The sequence below is a fragment of the Filicampus tigris genome, chromosome 7, assembly GCF_054856515.1.
Source record: "Filicampus tigris isolate MCC_2025a chromosome 7, RoL_Ftig_1.0, whole genome shotgun sequence".
Classification (NCBI taxonomy): Eukaryota; Metazoa; Chordata; class Actinopteri; order Syngnathiformes; family Syngnathidae; genus Filicampus; species Filicampus tigris.
Genome location: NC_141223.1, coordinates 834657 through 850095, shown reverse-complemented (window position 1 = coordinate 850095; position 15439 = coordinate 834657). Strand labels below are relative to the sequence as shown.

At 45.0% G+C, this 15439-nt stretch overlaps 2 protein-coding genes across 9 annotated transcripts; both read right to left on the bottom strand.

The window, feature by feature from the left end:
• Positions 1-121: 121 nt before the first annotated feature.
• On the bottom strand, positions 122-9135 carry tlcd1 (TLC domain containing 1). Of its 6 annotated transcripts, none has more exons than XM_086036167.1 (6): positions 8975-9119; positions 8171-8287; positions 7416-7928; positions 5840-5922; positions 3995-4077; positions 122-2318 (listed from the first exon to the last, which is right to left on the bottom strand). In XM_086036167.1, the coding sequence occupies exons 3-6, from the start codon at positions 7646-7648 to the stop codon at positions 1932-1934; spliced, it is 786 nt and encodes a 261-aa protein (XP_085892293.1). In that variant the 5' UTR covers positions 7649-7928; positions 8171-8287; positions 8975-9119; the 3' UTR covers positions 122-1931. The 6 variants fall into 6 exon arrangements, with proteins under 6 accessions (XP_085892293.1, XP_085892292.1, XP_085892291.1 ...); XM_086036166.1 differs by having other exon boundaries at positions 8171-8896; positions 8975-9109; XM_086036165.1 differs by lacking the exon at positions 8171-8287 and having other exon boundaries at positions 8975-9135.
• Positions 9136-10297: 1162 nt separating this feature from the next.
• LOC147144267 (L-rhamnose-binding lectin SML-like) lies at positions 10298-13286 on the bottom strand. Of its 3 annotated transcripts, XM_086035641.1 has the most exons (9): positions 13084-13214; positions 12923-12972; positions 12778-12846; positions 12345-12480; positions 11835-11944; positions 11696-11740; positions 11471-11603; positions 10763-10866; positions 10298-10477 (listed from the first exon to the last, which is right to left on the bottom strand). In XM_086035641.1, coding segments are annotated over exons 1-9 (765 nt in total). In that variant the 5' UTR covers positions 13200-13214; the 3' UTR covers positions 10298-10475. The 3 variants fall into 3 exon arrangements, with proteins under 3 accessions (XP_085891767.1, XP_085891768.1, XP_085891766.1); XM_086035642.1 differs by lacking the exon at positions 10298-10477 and having other exon boundaries at positions 10755-10866; positions 12923-12955; positions 13163-13286; XM_086035640.1 differs by lacking the exon at positions 10298-10477 and having other exon boundaries at positions 10755-10866.
• Positions 13287-15439: the final 2153 nt, after the last annotated feature.

Genomic DNA, 15439 nt, shown 5'->3' with positions numbered 1-15439 from the left:
TCAATAAGATCACTGTAAATACGACCATGCATCAATTGTGACTTTGCGCTTCTCCGGAGCTTAAAAAAGTTCAAATTAATAGATCAATGATGACCATCATTACGTATACCAACACCAGAAACACATTCAAACACGTTTAATTTGCAATTTCACGAATAGAATCAAAACATACACTTGTCGTCACTCCTTAAAAACACACGCAGTCAAGTGATTAAAGAAATGTCAGCTTTTTTTAACAAGTAGAATGCAATTGTCTTTGTTTTTAAGAGGCACTGGGGTCAAGGCACTGCAAACAGGTCAGATATTGCTTCATCGTCATTTCTGTCCGTGCGCCATTGTTGCCTTAAATGATCTAAAACCATAAATCATTTAATATTTTTTACGGTGTGATTTGTATGTGTAAAATGCATTTTAGCTTGAATATGCACTTGCGGCTGTTTATATTTGACAGACATCAATGATAACATTGAAAAAAAAAAGGTGTAAAAGTACACTTGTGTTGAAAACATTTCAGTCTTTAAAACCTGCAAGTCACCTGAAATTGACCTAAAAGGGGGGGGGAAAAAAGCGCAGCCGTTTCCATTTTAATATGATCTTTCTTGCGACAAGGCCACTGATAGTGTAGTGGTACACACGCCTGAGTTGTGCGCGGGCAGCGTGGGATCGATTCCCGCTCAGTGACGGTGTCTGTGTGCGCCCTGCCACTGGCTGGCGACCAGTTCGGGGTGTAGTCTGCCTTCGCCCGTTGACGGCCGGGATAGGCTCCAGAAACCTCCCCGCGACCCTGTATAGGAGAAGCGCTTTGGAAGATGACACATGACACTCTTTCTTGCTACCAGCTGTCAAAGAACACTTAAAGTGCAGTAGATCACGGAAAAGCTTCTGATAACCCACACGCTTCAAATATTCGTCAAAGTGGTCAACAAGGGGCGAGTGGGCTTTGGGTGAGGGGTATCAGTTTGCCAACGGGTGCTTTGTCAATGGGTCCGCGCCGCGTAAACCACATTCACCAATTGGTTCATCTAAATTGGCAAGTGGACCTTTGGCGACTTCGGGCTGGAGTGCTGCCTTCATAAGAGAAAATCCACTCAATAGACACAGCGTTTGCCGTTTTTTGGTGGGCGCTTGCGTGCGGCGGCGCATCGTAGTTCGCACTTGAGGCTCAAGAGGGATTCAAACCCAGAACCTTGTGGCTGCGTGGCAGACCACTTTGTGCGCCCAAGGACCTCTTTTAACGCTCGGCGAGGAGGAAACGCTATCAGTTTGGACGTGCATCTGGAGCCTATCCCAGCTGGCTTTGGGGCAGGATCCGGGCCGCAACCTGGATTGGTCGCCGGCCAATCACAGGACACAAAGAAAAACAATGGAATGGTCACCAATCAACGTCACAGAAACAAGTCATTTAAAAGAGTCTCCGATGAAGCTGGCATACGCGTCGTTAGCCCAACAGCATAATTGCCCAAGTTAGGGGTGTCAAATGTGCGGACCGTCAATTTGGCCCGTGGGGATAGATGAAGTGAAATTTCAAGAAGATTTACTGTTGTTGCTCATTTTGTCCACTGGATGGCGCACTGGTCACCATTTAAATGACATTCTGAAAGAGGACCGAATTATCGTCGTTTATAGCTTCTGACAATTGACACGAATTGATCCCGGTCGGCCCGCTTGAGGTCAAATTGAGGTGAAGGCTGGCCCCTGGACTCAAATGAGTTTGACACCCGTGTCTTAAGCCATTTTAATTTACCAAGACAAATTGACAATATTGGTTAAAAAAAAAAAAAGAAAATTAAATCCATTGCCACCCACTACAAAGGCTGATGGGAGGCAAGAAGTCCCCCCCCCCCCCAAAAAAAACCCCCAAACAAACCTTCAAATATGACTTGTCGGCAACCATGCGCAAAAACCGCTACGACCGGGCGCTTCCTCGCCTCTCAATCGGTGATAAACTTTTTGGAGCCGTGCGTCCCGATGCGGGCCGCGTGGCGGAGGAAGTCGGAGCGGATGAGGCGGTAGAAGTAGACCAGCATCATGACGTTCGTCACCATCAGGGAGGCCATGAAGAAGGCGGCCCCGTTGAGCCGGGAGTAGTTTGTGCCGATGTACCACGTGAGGTAGAACTGCACGGCCAGGCGCACGGCCACGAAGGTGCACAAGTTGAGCACCTTGTTGACGTGGTAGGCGGCCGACGAGGTGGCGCCCATCATCTTGAGAAGCATGCGCAGGTGAAGCGTCACGCTGTTCACCTCCACCAACAGCGCCACCACCGCGCCGGCCACGTACAGCTGCGTGTAGAGCGCGTACACGAAGCACCAGATCACCTGGCACACAAGGCAGTGGAGAAACGCGTGAGCTCAAGGGACGCACTTGATGCTTCAAACGGGACCAAGGATGACGTTAAAAAAACAAAAAAAAGGATGCAGATTTAATTTAAAAAAAAAAAATCATAGATTTCTAATTAGCTTAGTTTGAATTCTTGATGCACTCGATGCTTCAAATGGACGCACGGGACCAAGGATGAGATTAACAAAAACAAAAAAAAGGATGCAGATTTAATACAATTTTTTTTTTTTTTTTTAGATTTCTAATTAGTTTGAATTCATTCACCAACTATTTAATCATAATGCTTTATGTACAGCCTTTGCATAATTGCAGTTCAGCAAGCAGACTTACCTATTCACTAGGGATGTAACGACTCACTCGAGGCCCGATTCGATTCGATTTTCCATTCGGTTCTGCAGCCGTCCGCAAACGCAATACGCGATGATGTTTGGCGCAAAAGCATCATTTGAGCTACACATTCAAAATGTGCTATGCATCTAGAATGAAAAAACCTTTCAAGACATCCTTTTGTAAATGAATAGAAAAAAAACCCATTTTTCGATAACCGGCAATCGAATCGATTAATCGGAGCGAAACGATTTTAAAGAGATGTTTGATTCATCGTTACATCCCTTCTATTCACTGATTTTGAGGGGGTCAATATTTTTTTTTAAATGGGCTGAGCGCAACTGACCCTGATTTTTGGTGTAAATGTATTATTCAAGATTTGGAGGGTGGGGATTTGGAAAAGAAACAAATGTGGTTTTTTTTTGCAATGCAATTCTAATGGCCGTCAATCGGTGTGAATTTTCACTATTCACGGCCCCTAACCAGCGTGAATAGTAGAGGCCCACTCTGTATATCGTCGCTGTCCTGTGAAAAACACTTGAGTCCATTTTTTTCTTCAATTTTCCGTGAATGGTCGGGCTGTGACGATTCATCGAAAGTCGATTTAAAATCGAATTAACCTGCTTAAAATATGCACCGATGGGGGAAAAAAAAGTACAAATTGAAGAATTTGAGTCGATTCCAATATACTAATTTAGAGCGCTAAAAAATGATGTTCTTGAAAGTATTTAAAGTATCATTGCGTATTGCGTTTGTGGATGGCTGCACAGAGATAAGCAGGGTAGCGATTTAAAAAAAAAAAAAAAAAAAATGGAATCAAAAATCGTAAACTGAAAATCGAATCGGGGCTTGAGTGAATCGTTACATCCCTAGCGAATGGTGTTTCCTCGTTCCAGACATCGTATTAATCCAAAAAATCCAAAATTGGACATACGTGTTTTTCACAGGACAGCAAGGATATGAAATTAGGGGATGGGCAGTACTGATACTAGGTTTCATTATCGGGCCGATACCAACCTTACGTCGATGTATCGGGTACTCGCGGAGGCCGCCGATACCGCCGTACGTTTTTCTGTGTGGACGGCACCCTTCATACGCCCATTAAAATGCAAGATCTGTACGTGCCGTATAAGTTCATTAGGCGCAGAGTGCATCATTATACGTTGCTACCAAAATGTTGATTCGCTCACTCGGTTTGGGTGCTCTGATGACTTTCTGGACAGCTAACAGGACATTTTGCTGGCTTGACTGAAGTCTTTTTTTTTTTTTCTAGGCACACATTAGTCAATGTGACAAACATTGACTTTTTATGATTTGGTTTTCTTACAAGTGCATGGTGGACGAGGAATTCCCAGGATCTTCTTCCGTTTCCCGTCAGGACGATATCGGCCACGTCCTGAATGAAGTACCCTGACGGACAACGGACAACGGGGGGAAACAGTCAGCCACGAGACAGGCTTTTGACATCTTTTTCCATTGCGATTGAGGAGATAGACGTACGTCCCGCCGACTTTGGCTCCGGAACCCGCCGTCGCGTTTCCTTTTGTTTTTTACACTCGATTTCGCCATTTAACAAAGTGCCTTGGATTTATCGGACTTTGTCATACATGATTTGATTCTCACTGACTCCGTTTGAACTTGAACCCAATTTCTATGTATTTGTTGCGACGGTCAGAATTCAACTTTTCCTTTTTTTATTTCACTTGACTGTGCTCAATGTTACGGAAGCGCATCGCTGCCAACACCGGAACAAAAACAAAAAAACAAAGTTCAGCGTCATGTTGTAGCCCGACTTTCAGGAAAGTCATTTGTCGTGTTAAACCGCAGCGCCAGGCGCCAAGCGCAAGATTTAGAAAGTGACTTGAAGTTGCTGTACAGCCGCCCGTCTGTTTGGCTGGGTTTCTGGGTTTGGTCGAGCTGAGCCGCGATCGGTTGCTACTGTACCCGAGCACGCGATGTCACATCCCGTCCACGGCAAGCGGCCAAATGCGCTTTTCATAGTCCATGGAAAATGAGGAAGTTAGCAAATTCCTCAGAGACAAAATGTGAACTGCTGAAAATGGCTCAATAAGAAACGTGTCCCTTTTTTGTGGATTTTTTTCACATTTTTCCAAACGTTCGAGGCTCTGAAAATGTCCGGCAGTCAATGAGCATAAAAACAAACGGCCGCTTTGGCTAAAAGGCGCATTTTCAACGGTGATGTTTAAGAAGACAGGTTTGATTTGAAAAAGGAAAACGGAGAGAGCTTTTTGTAAAATGCAACTTTTGGCGTGCGAATACAATGTCCAAAGTCTTTTGCGAGCCGGCGTATCCAAGTGTCGCCACTGTAATACACGTCGCTCCCTTTTGTAACAGAGTGCCGATTGCCCGCGATTGTCCGTTCCGAGGTCACGTCAACGCGTCTCCTTGCCGTCCTCGCGACTCGGCGCCGTTGGACGGCAAGCCACTCGTGGCCGACGACTGAAAGTGCAAACGCGACCGCCGCGGATGTGACCTGACCCCGGAAAGTGCTCATCTTCCAAAAGTGCTCATCTTACAGTATTGGACTGGGCTGGGCCGGGCCGGGCTGGGACGACTGACTGTCAAGTGCTACAAATGAGGCCAATCTCCAGCTAATTGTGTCCTTTTTTTTTTTTTTGGAAGCGCATGTTGGCTTGCTTGGGCTGCAGCAATCGCAGTCACTGAGAGGCCTTTTGTGTTTGGGAATGACTGGCACGCTGTGGCTCACACACACACACACACACAAGTATTGTGTGTGTGTGTGTGTGTGTGCGCGTCTTAAACAACAACACAAGGAAGTGTTGTCAGAGATTTGCGTCCTGGTGGTGACACGCAAGACGCAGTGTGCCAGTGAGTCCCGGGGGCAAAAACCAGGCCAGGTCAGCACACCATCAAGGCTGCTTCCGTGTGTGCTTTGACTCGGGGTGTCATAGTTTCATAGAGCGCCGCCCCTCCCGATTTGCGGCCCGGCGAGCCAATAGCGCAAATCCCTGTGTAATTGACCACCCGTTATACTGGACGCATACGCTGGGAAAATAAATACAAATATTTGAAACCCCCAAAAATGCCTTGAAAAAATGTTAAGAAAGCACCATTAAGAATTGTTCCCCCCAAAAATAAATCATAGAAAAATATTGACTATATATATATATATATATCAGATTTGACTGACCTGTGGAAACGCACACAAGCAGGTAGGACGGCGGCGTGTGGTAAAACTGGATGTCGCGTAGCGTCTCGGGCCACAACAGCACACTGGCAGGAGGGAAAAACAACCGCAACATCTTACAGCGAGCAGGAGAATAGAAAGAAATCAAGAAACATTTGGGGGTTTATGATGAAGGGTTCCAAGCTCTCACAATACCCCCCCCCCCCCCCCCAACTTGCATAACATAAGTCAACATAAGCCAACGACATGGTTGAGGTTTGACATCTATGCAGGTTGTCGTTTGTTTGCAATCGGCTATTGCGCAATTCCCTAATGGGCCGCACCCATTCGAGGGTTGCGTCCCACACCGCCGCCGCAATTTCAATACTCTCCAGGCAGGCATTTATGTTTTACTTTCTTTTTTTTCAGGATTTTCAGGATTCTTTTTGGGAGAAAAACTAAAAAGGAAAAAAGGTCATAGGTCAAAAAAAGGCCTTATTTTTTTCAAGGGAAAGTCTTCACGTTTCAAGAAGCAAATCTTAAAGCGGAAGTCAACCCCAAAAAAGGCTTATCGTGGAGGTGTGCTTGTTGTTGAAAAGCAAAGCTAGCGTCACTTTCCTGCGGAATGTGACAAGTCCCCCAGCGGTGAAGTGAAATGAGTCACCCAAAGTTTGTGTTTCACGGGGAGCGGGTGGCAGGTTTTTCCAGTTGGCGCTCAACCAATACCAGTCGGACTTGTACTTCCAGCGCTTGCAAACCCCAGCCAGATTTTTTTTTTAACTGGCTTCTACCCTCGTCCAAACATGCCCATTTTGACACCGGCGCGCGCGCACACGCGCACACACACACGCACACACGTGACTAGACAATGGTGCCGCAGTGTCCCAGGCAACACGCACACGCGCACGCGCAGTAATCAAGCAGAAATACTTTGTCACCGCGCTCAAGTTGTTTTTTCACTTGTCAGTTGGTAAAATGTTGTTTTCGGAGCACATTTGGAAAACGCCTAACTGCTATCTGTACTTTCAACCCTCCGCTTTGTCGGGGCGAGAAGCAAGACATTCCCCATCCGAAGCCTTCTTTGAGACAAGCGTTTGAACACAAGAACCATGCAGGCAAGAGTGTCTTTTTTTTCAGTCGTTACTCTCATCCGATTTTGTCGGTCGACCGCCAATGTTGGCAAAAGCACAAGTGACTGCAGCTATCGCTTTTGAAATGTAGCGGGTCCGCGAATAAATCCTCACGCGGTGAATGAATGAATGAATACTTTGGACGCGTCTACTCTGACAAGGCGAAGTGGAGAATGCGGACCATCTGTTTCCAAATGGACGGATAATCACTTGCACGCTTCCGGCTATGTGTGAATTGGATTTCGTGTCAGGCAACAAAGTGAGGATGGTCAGATCAAGCATGACTTCTCAGCCGCGTTATTTGCTTGCTATGGTGTGAAAAGAAAGTCTCTTAGGGCAGAATGGAGTCAAATAATCATGAAATAGCACCGCGTGTAGATCTGTTTTCAAACGTCAAACTGCTTCAGTGCAGGAAGTAAGTCACTTATTCGTACTTGTTGACTCTCCCGCGAGAGTACTTGTTTACTCACACACGCAGAGCCAGCGAGTCGTCGTACCTAGAGACGGCCCAGGTCCCGGTGAGGATCGAGTGCACCATGGACGCCGAGAGGTTCCTCCACTTCCACGCTTGGAACTCGTCCCGGACCACCTCCTTGGGCAGGGGGATCTTGTCCAAAAGCAGGTGGGGCAGCCTGAAGAGGACGGAGAAGAGCACCAACGAGGGTCCCGGGTGCCTCTTGATCACCGCGACCAGGGCCTCCATCCCGGCTCACCGCGCGTGCTCGCGCGCGCGTGCGCCGCCTCCTTCCTTCCTTCCTTCCTTCCTTCCTTCCTTCCTTCCTTCCTTCCTTCCTTCCTTCCTTCCTTCCTCGAGCTGGAAGCCTGGACGCGCGCCTCGCCGACGAGTGGAGCCTGCTTGCGACTGCACTTTCTCTCCGGTTGCCTGCACGCCAAGTCCAAAGGGAAGAAGAAGAGGACGAGGAGAGGAGGGTCCGGACGATTTTGGGTGCTGCAGTTGGAAGGAGGGGAGGGGCTCCACTCGCCTGTTGCGCCCAAAGTCGCCGCTCCGAGTGACCGAGAAGAAGAAGAAGAAGAAAGAGGAGGAGAAGGGAGGAGGAGAAGGGAGGAGGAGAAGGGAGGAGGAGAAGGGAGGAGGAGAAGGGAGGAGGAGGCTTGAGCGGAGGAGCGTCTTGTCGGGCGAGCGTGCGCGCGGACACAAACACGGAGGGCGGGGCCGGGCCGGGCCGGGCAAGACGCACGACGTTAAAACGCGCACAAGACTTACAAGTGGGTGAAACAAAGGCACGCACTTGAAAGGAGAATACTTTGTTGCCTTGCTGGTCAAAGAGTACAAGCTGGCCACCAAAGTCCTTCTTGTCAAACTTCAAAGACTTGGCTCGACCTCCAGGGACCGTCGTCATGGCCGACAGAAGTAGAACGACGCAAGCGTGCATGTGGCGAACATCATCGAGAGACACAGTTTCATTAGCACTGCAGCTTTATTGCTATTACACATTTTGTTACTCTGTATGCTTTAAAAAAAAAGAAAGAAAACAACTCAAACGAAACATGCCAGGGGGGATACGAGTTTGGAAAAAAAAGTTTTGATCGCCTTTTGGTGAGGAAAACACTTTTTCTATCTATGAATTTACACTTGTGAAAGTACAATTTTGCCATAGTATGATGAGATTGATAAGTTTCATTGGCCTTTGCCTAATATCTTTTAAAGTCGTAGAGAGGAGTGAGAGGAAGCAGTGCATCTTTCCAAAACAGCTGAACATCTTTATCAATATTATTAGCAATACAATGACATGTATATGGAAAATAGGGCAGTGCACTGTTTTGACATACAGTGCATTTCACATCAACGTCAACAATATTAGACGGGTAAAACCCATGAAGGATCTTAAATGAAATGTCTCTAACTCAGTTGCTCAACAGACAGACAACGGTCGCGTAACAGGCACCCTTTTCCTTTTCCACCGCGTATTTGTCCGGCATGAAATCACATCTGGAAGTATCACGGTTTCCCTTTCAAACAAGGTTCTGATGAATTTATTGTTCTTAATTGCAGGAAAGCAAATCTTACCAGCTGTAGTGTCAGTCAAAGACGACGAGGATAATTGTTGGCTTTCCACTGTCGTTTGTAATCTACAGTAAATATCCTTCAAATACCAGACATGTTGGCCAACATCGCCTTCTGCTGTCCACCAAAATGAACCACGCAAGTGCTCTCGCGTTGAGTAATTTAAGCCGTGCCTGCTCATGAGCGCAGTTCGAGGAGTGGCTCATCCTAAACGTTTGACTCCGCCCACACGAATTCTTGACATGAAGCGCCTTCTTTTTTTTTTTAGTTTTTTCTGTGTTAAACTATTTCCTTGGCGGTTTTATGGCGCGCCGTCTTATGGCGTCCCGTCACGTGTTTTAGAACACAATTTCACAGCGCCCTCCGCTGGGGACATGTGGTACGACATATGCCACTCATTTCTAGATGGAAGACGTCATTTGAGCCCCACTTTTGAACCCAATGGCCGAGACACTCAGAACCAACAACCAAACTTTACAATTTGTCATGGCTCTACAAGCCTCTTTTCAACCAGAAGGGACGTCACGACCACTTGCAGTTCATAGCCGCGCCCCAACTGACTGAGGGTTGAGAGAGTGTCATTTTCCATGTTCAGTAAAGTGTCAAAAGGAAGCGTGGCGTCATAAAACGCCACATTAAAATTTCGATGGGAGGCGTGACTTCAGTTTGACAGAACAATTTTAACTTTGAAACAAGCCAGGCCTTCACTTCAGTTCTGTGACCACTTTTAAATCATTTGCACCTCAAATTGTTTTGAAAATGACATCTGCTGTACCCTCCTAAAATAAGCACCAACAAAATTGCAATGAGTCTGAAAATGTTAGGTAGAACAAAATTTGGTTAAACGGCAAACTCCACCCCTTCTTAGACATCTCAGGGGTGGCCATTTTGTCACTTGTTGACCGAAAATGACAGTTTCTCAGTTAACGGCTCACCTGTTTTCTGGGGCTGAGCCTTGAGCAACTGATGTCATTTTGAAGCCACAGAAGTGACAAAATGGCCACGCCCTCAGATGGAAAAAAATACAGGTGGAGTTTGCCGCCAACTCCTATTCCTCAAATCAGAATGTTGTGGTTAGACTAGTGGTTATCTTTTCTTTTGATTGAAGATAATTCTATGTTTTGCTTTGAATGTTTTAAAGCACTTTGAGTTGCATTTTTATGTAGGAAAAGTGCTATATAAATAAAATGTGATTGATTGATAGTGGGCCGGCAAAGAAAATATTGGAAAGAGTTGTTTTTTTTGGCGTCGACTTAATGTTAAGGGTGCATTGCATAAGAGTTGTGACCGGTTCGGGGTGCTTGGCCGTTTCAATGAAATTGTGCCTCGCTTCCAAATATCTTTATTTCAGGAAACAATTTGTTTCAATACAAGTCCAGTGATGTTCGTCAACTGGCACTGACCTTACAATCAATGCTGTATAAATCACTAAAATTAGCACCATATTGCAAATGCACAAAGACAACAGTCCCGTAGCAGTGCCCCACTTTTGAGGGTTCTCAGGCTCTGCAAAAAGCACAAAAGTTGTTAGTGTATGCAAGCATGTGTTCAGAGTTATGTTTCTTTTCTAAAATTGTTTCTTCAAATGCAGTTTCATGCATGCATGTCAATTACATACAAAATTCATCTTCCATGTGGCCACCTTCAAGTACTACACACTATGACAAAAAGAAAAGCTGCCACACGTTACAATTAAGTTTCTATGATGGTTGCCTAACGCTGAATTCATTTAATACAGAAGCAGCTTTCCTCTCATACAGCACAAAAAAAAAAAAACAACGGATTACTTACAAAGACACATGTAGGCAACCTCCAAGTACTTGTAGGTGCCATAACAGGGGTCTCCAAACGCACGGTGGCTGGCTAGAACGCTACAGCTCTTTTTCCCATTGCACCTACGGATGCAGAGGAAATTGGCTTAGTACTAGTGATGCAACCATTAATCGAAAATAGTCGATTAAAGTCATCTAAAAAAAATGTCTAAATGTTTCCATTCCAGATGCATGGACATGCCGGTGACAGAGGATGCAACACAAAAAGGTTCAAACTTAGAACCATAAACTAAATCCAATTTTCTTTGGGTGGGCAGAGCGTGTCCGTGGGTGGGTACTGACCCCCCCCCCCCCCCCCCGGTGTACATCAAAATATGCACTTGTGGATGGCTGCAGTGCCACACAAACATGGAAGCCATTTAAAAAATAAACTCAAATCAGGGCCTTGAGTTAATGTTCCATCCCTACTTAGTACTGTATGAAGAAAAAAAAAACACACTTTGAAGTCATTGAATAGTATTAAACATAATATTAAGGAGGGCAGGCCTTAATATTCAAGTAGCATTTGAAAAGGCAGTCAAGTGCTAATCTACTCCAGCAGGAGGCGGTCATGTGACTTAAAAAAAAAACAAAAACATAACCGCTTGTCAATATATTTTTGTTTCCCATCCATTATTAAACCTGACTAAATTTTGCGTCTGCAATTTCTTCCAGAATGCCATTGTACCTGTTGGCGACGAACGGAGATGGGCCGAAGCATTCAATAAATTCTGTTTGGCCCTTAGGCCTTGCGTAAGCGCACGTGCTACGGTCGCGGCGTCCGTAGTCGGCACCCAAGACGGAAATCACCAGTCTTCCATCTGAAAAACAATGAAAATAACCATTCAACATTCAAACACTAATAGATAATGTTCAAGTACAAGAATCCATCATTGGGGGGCGTCAATCTTACCACAAGACAAATGTGCCAAAGAGCCTTCACATGCCAGCACAGTAACTGTTTTAAAAAAAAAAAAAAAAAAAAAAAGAAGAAGAGGAAGAAGAAGAAATTAGACATGCCACACATTCTTCATGTCACACGGGTGACTTACTTGCAGACACGCAGGTGAAATTGGTCTGCAAATATTTAAAGGTGCCAACGCAGGGATCGGGAGTGTTGAAAGCCGCCATGTTGACGTAACACGTGCTTTTGCCGTTGCACCTGCGGACACACATCACAACACCAGTCGGCAGTCACGTTAGAGTTGGCCTTTCGCAACAAATTCCATGTACCCTACATGTGCCAACACTAAAAATTAAAATAAGTCACAGCAGCTTGCAAGTGGAAAAAAAAAAAATAGATTATTCGTGTGACATTGTGTTCCCTTAGAGGCTTATCAAGCGTTTCATAGTCATCAGCAACAACTCAAATATAATCATGGGCAAGACAGGCCAATTGAGGGGAACCCCGAATCTTAAAACTCTGGGGCACATTTCCCAAAAAACAGAAGCGTTATTGATCTTGTATGTATAGTATAATTGACAAATGCAAGTTCTTTTGTTTGTGGGACAAAAAGGTATGTCTCACAATTGCACTCACACGGTCACACCCGCAAGCCTACCTGGTCCTGAGGCGATCCTCGACGCCTTGCTGAGCGCACTGAGTGTTGGCCAGCTGCTGTGGAGGTCTGCCCTCGGCGCACACCAGCGAGCTCGAGCGGCCGTACAACGCATTCAGCACGCTGATGACGCCGTGTTCTGTCACAAGGCGGGAAGGAGACACGATAGTCAACGGGGAATTCTCTTGCCAAGAATATGCTCCATGTGCCTTTACTAGTCTTTAAAAAATAAATAAAGGCATTTTGACCAAAGGTTGCATTTGTGGAATACGAGCTAAGCAGCAAAATTCACCCATTTTTAGCCATTTCAGGGGGTCGGCCATTTTGGAAAAGTGCAGCTATGTGCTGACCCGAATGTTGTTAAATGCAAGGATCTCTTTGACGAGCAAAACAGCTTCATGCATTTGAGTCCCTGAAAGGACTACTGAAGACTTACTGCAACTGAGGCGATGGACGTTCAAAGGGTACGAATCACAGGTGGTCACTTGCTCTGCCGAATGGACAACTGCGAAAAGTCCAAATGTATGAACAGGTCGTTTTGGAAAGACGGTAATGTACCAGACATGACCTTTGATAATCACCTGCTGTCAGGAGAAAACACGTTGCTGTCAGCACTGGAAAACAAACGTGACTTTAGACACAGTGGAAGGACAAATTGGTACATTTTCAACCGCAAATGACTTCTCGTTTAGTCTGTTGCGCAATAATGTGCAACTTTAATAACGTCACGCGCACATTGTACCTGTCGGCCAATGTTCTGGATGACTCTCTTGCGCAAACCTTCAGAACTGGCGAGACATGACGTGGACGTGGATACTCACACAACGCTGAAGTGCACGGTCTCAAGCAGGAGGCCATGTTTCACAGCACGCGAAGGCGGAGGAGGACGAGGATCACCCGCATTTATAGTGGCTGCAAGTGCTCCACCCAAGCTGAGATGGCAAAAGCCACAGGTGCTTCTACTCAAGCGGCAGTGGATTGGAAGCACCTGTGGCGCACAACAAACTGGGGCAGGCTTTGGACTTTCCGGACCTGGATTTGACACCTCTGTCAGAGAGGAGGATTTGCGTTTCAGCCGTCCATATTGGATCATCGCTTTCATTGCTTGAAAATCATCTATAGGCTGCCTGAAAGAAAAGAAACTAACTGCCTGGGATTTGGTTTGTGCAATTAAATAAATAGATAAAGACACGTGCTGTTTTCTACCTATTTTAAGCTTCAACCAGTCTGCATCGTTCTCTAAATGTAGTCAAATAAAGACCACGTATCAAATGACAAAGACCCAAAGTTCAATGAATGCTTTTCAATGAGCGGAGGGTTTGTTTTCACCGCCTCGTCCGCCATCTTGACTCGTGACGCCATTGTCCGGAATTGTCAATAGCACTCACTTATGCTAACACAAACACAAGGTGATACGCAAAAAAACGGCAATTTTTTAACAATCCAATAAAACCAAGAGTGATGGAAGAAAAATATTGTATTCATAGTACTGTAATTGGAAGCTTAAATGGAATGATATGGTGTGATGTGTTCGGACTCAAATGGGAACGTTCCGAATCGGCGTGTGTGCGTGTGATATGTCATTTGTCATACATGACATGATGATACTAGAAAATAAATATATTTCCGTGTTGTTGTTTTCTTCCAACTGTACTGAAACCCTTTGGGCTTTCAGAGCCATCACTTTCCATCAGAAGGATTGCTGCCTGGGGAGTTTTGTTGCGATGACATATCATTTGGAAATTGATCGCGGGACTGAAACGACAGTCGTTTTGGGAGGAAAGAAAAATATTATTTTGGAATCAAAAGGAGGACGTTTTGAAATGATATATTGAAATGCATAATGTGAGGTAAAATTACTGTGTCAATCTACAGGTTTCAATATTTAAGAACGATTAGAGTCATCTTATTATGAAACTACATTTCACTTTCCCATCACGGGCTAATCTGCAATTTTGAAATTTGTTGGCACTGAACCAAGTTTTGGGTGGGCCAAATGAAATGATCCGCTGGATGTCAGCAAAAGCACACGTCGAGAAGACTTGCTGGAGGGTTCAAGTGTAGTGCAGTCCTCCACCCAACCGCTGGGTGGCGCACGGAAAGTGCAGGTAAACCTCTGAGTGGAAGAATGATCTGTGCCCTATGAGTTTGGTTCGAATTTCTAGCACTGCATATTCATCAGCACAGCACTGATTTTTCTTACCATCAAAATATTCACTGTCAAGAATTCAATGTTTAATTAATATAACAATTGAGATTCAGATGGCAGAGATGTAGCTTGTTCTGTTTTTGTGCATCTGAGTTTGAATTCAAGGTTTGTTCTTTTTTTTCTTTTTTTTTTTACAATGATTTTCTTTTTTTTTGATGGCAAGAAATTCCAGTGTTAGAAATTCAAATTCAAACACAGATGGCACAGATGCATCTCTGCAGACGATAAAAACATTGTTGTACATACTTGATTTCTTTCCTGATTTGTAGAAAAGGATTTATAAAGGAAAGAAAAGGATTTATATATTTAGGTTTGGGTATATATTTAGGTTTTATACCTCTTTTTAGGGTGTGAAGTGAGGTCCCAAGTCTTCTTTAGGGCATTAAATTAGGGTTTCAATCCTGGGTTATAATTCCATTCAAGACTTGGAGTTTTAAATTAAGATCTCAAGACAGGATTAGGGTTTCAAAGTAGAGTTTTGGGCCAGTGTTAGGGATTTAAGTGACGGTTTCAAATCTTTTCAGGCCTAAAAGACAGCCTTTGGGTTTTAAGACAGAGATAGGCTTTCAAGGCAAGGATAGGGCTTCAAGGTTGATCTTCAAGACTGAGAGTACGTCAAGGTAGGGATTCAAGCAAGGCGTGGGCTTTCAACCCCGAATTAGGGTTTCAAACAAGGGTTTGGGGTTTCAAATGAGGGTTTCAATGACTTGCACCTCATCTGCACATGTGCAAACGTTGTTTCCAGTAAAGTAACGTATCACGTTTTTGAAAAGTAACTCCAATCAGACAAGTGTAGAAGATATGTGGGTTACTAAATAGGGGTTTCATTTAGGCTGGGTTAAGGGTTCCAAATGTTTCACCGGCCACTTCGTGAGGGACAGCTGCGCAA

Coding starts and splice junctions, on each gene's coding strand:
- tlcd1 (XM_086036165.1), bottom strand. CDS start 7,648: ATGGAGGCCCTGGTCGCGGTGATCAAGAGGCACCCGGGACCCTCGTTG. Junction 5,923..7,415: donor GACTCGCTGGCTCTGCGTGT/GTGAGTAAACAA, acceptor CCCTCCTGCCAG/TGTGCTGTTGTGGCCCGAGA. Junction 4,078..5,839: donor GCTTGTGTGCGTTTCCACAG/GTCAGTCAAATC, acceptor GTTGTCCGTCAG/GGTACTTCATTCAGGACGTG.
- LOC147144267 (XM_086035640.1), bottom strand. CDS start 13,199: ATGGCCTCCTGCTTGAGACCGTGCACTTCAGCGTTGTGTGAGTATCCA. Junction 11,741..11,834: donor TTTCACCTGCGTGTCTGCAA/GTAAGTCACCCG, acceptor TTTTTAAAACAG/TTACTGTGCTGGCATGTGAA. Junction 11,604..11,695: donor TTTGGCACATTTGTCTTGTG/GTAAGATTGACG, acceptor ATTGTTTTTCAG/ATGGAAGACTGGTGATTTCC.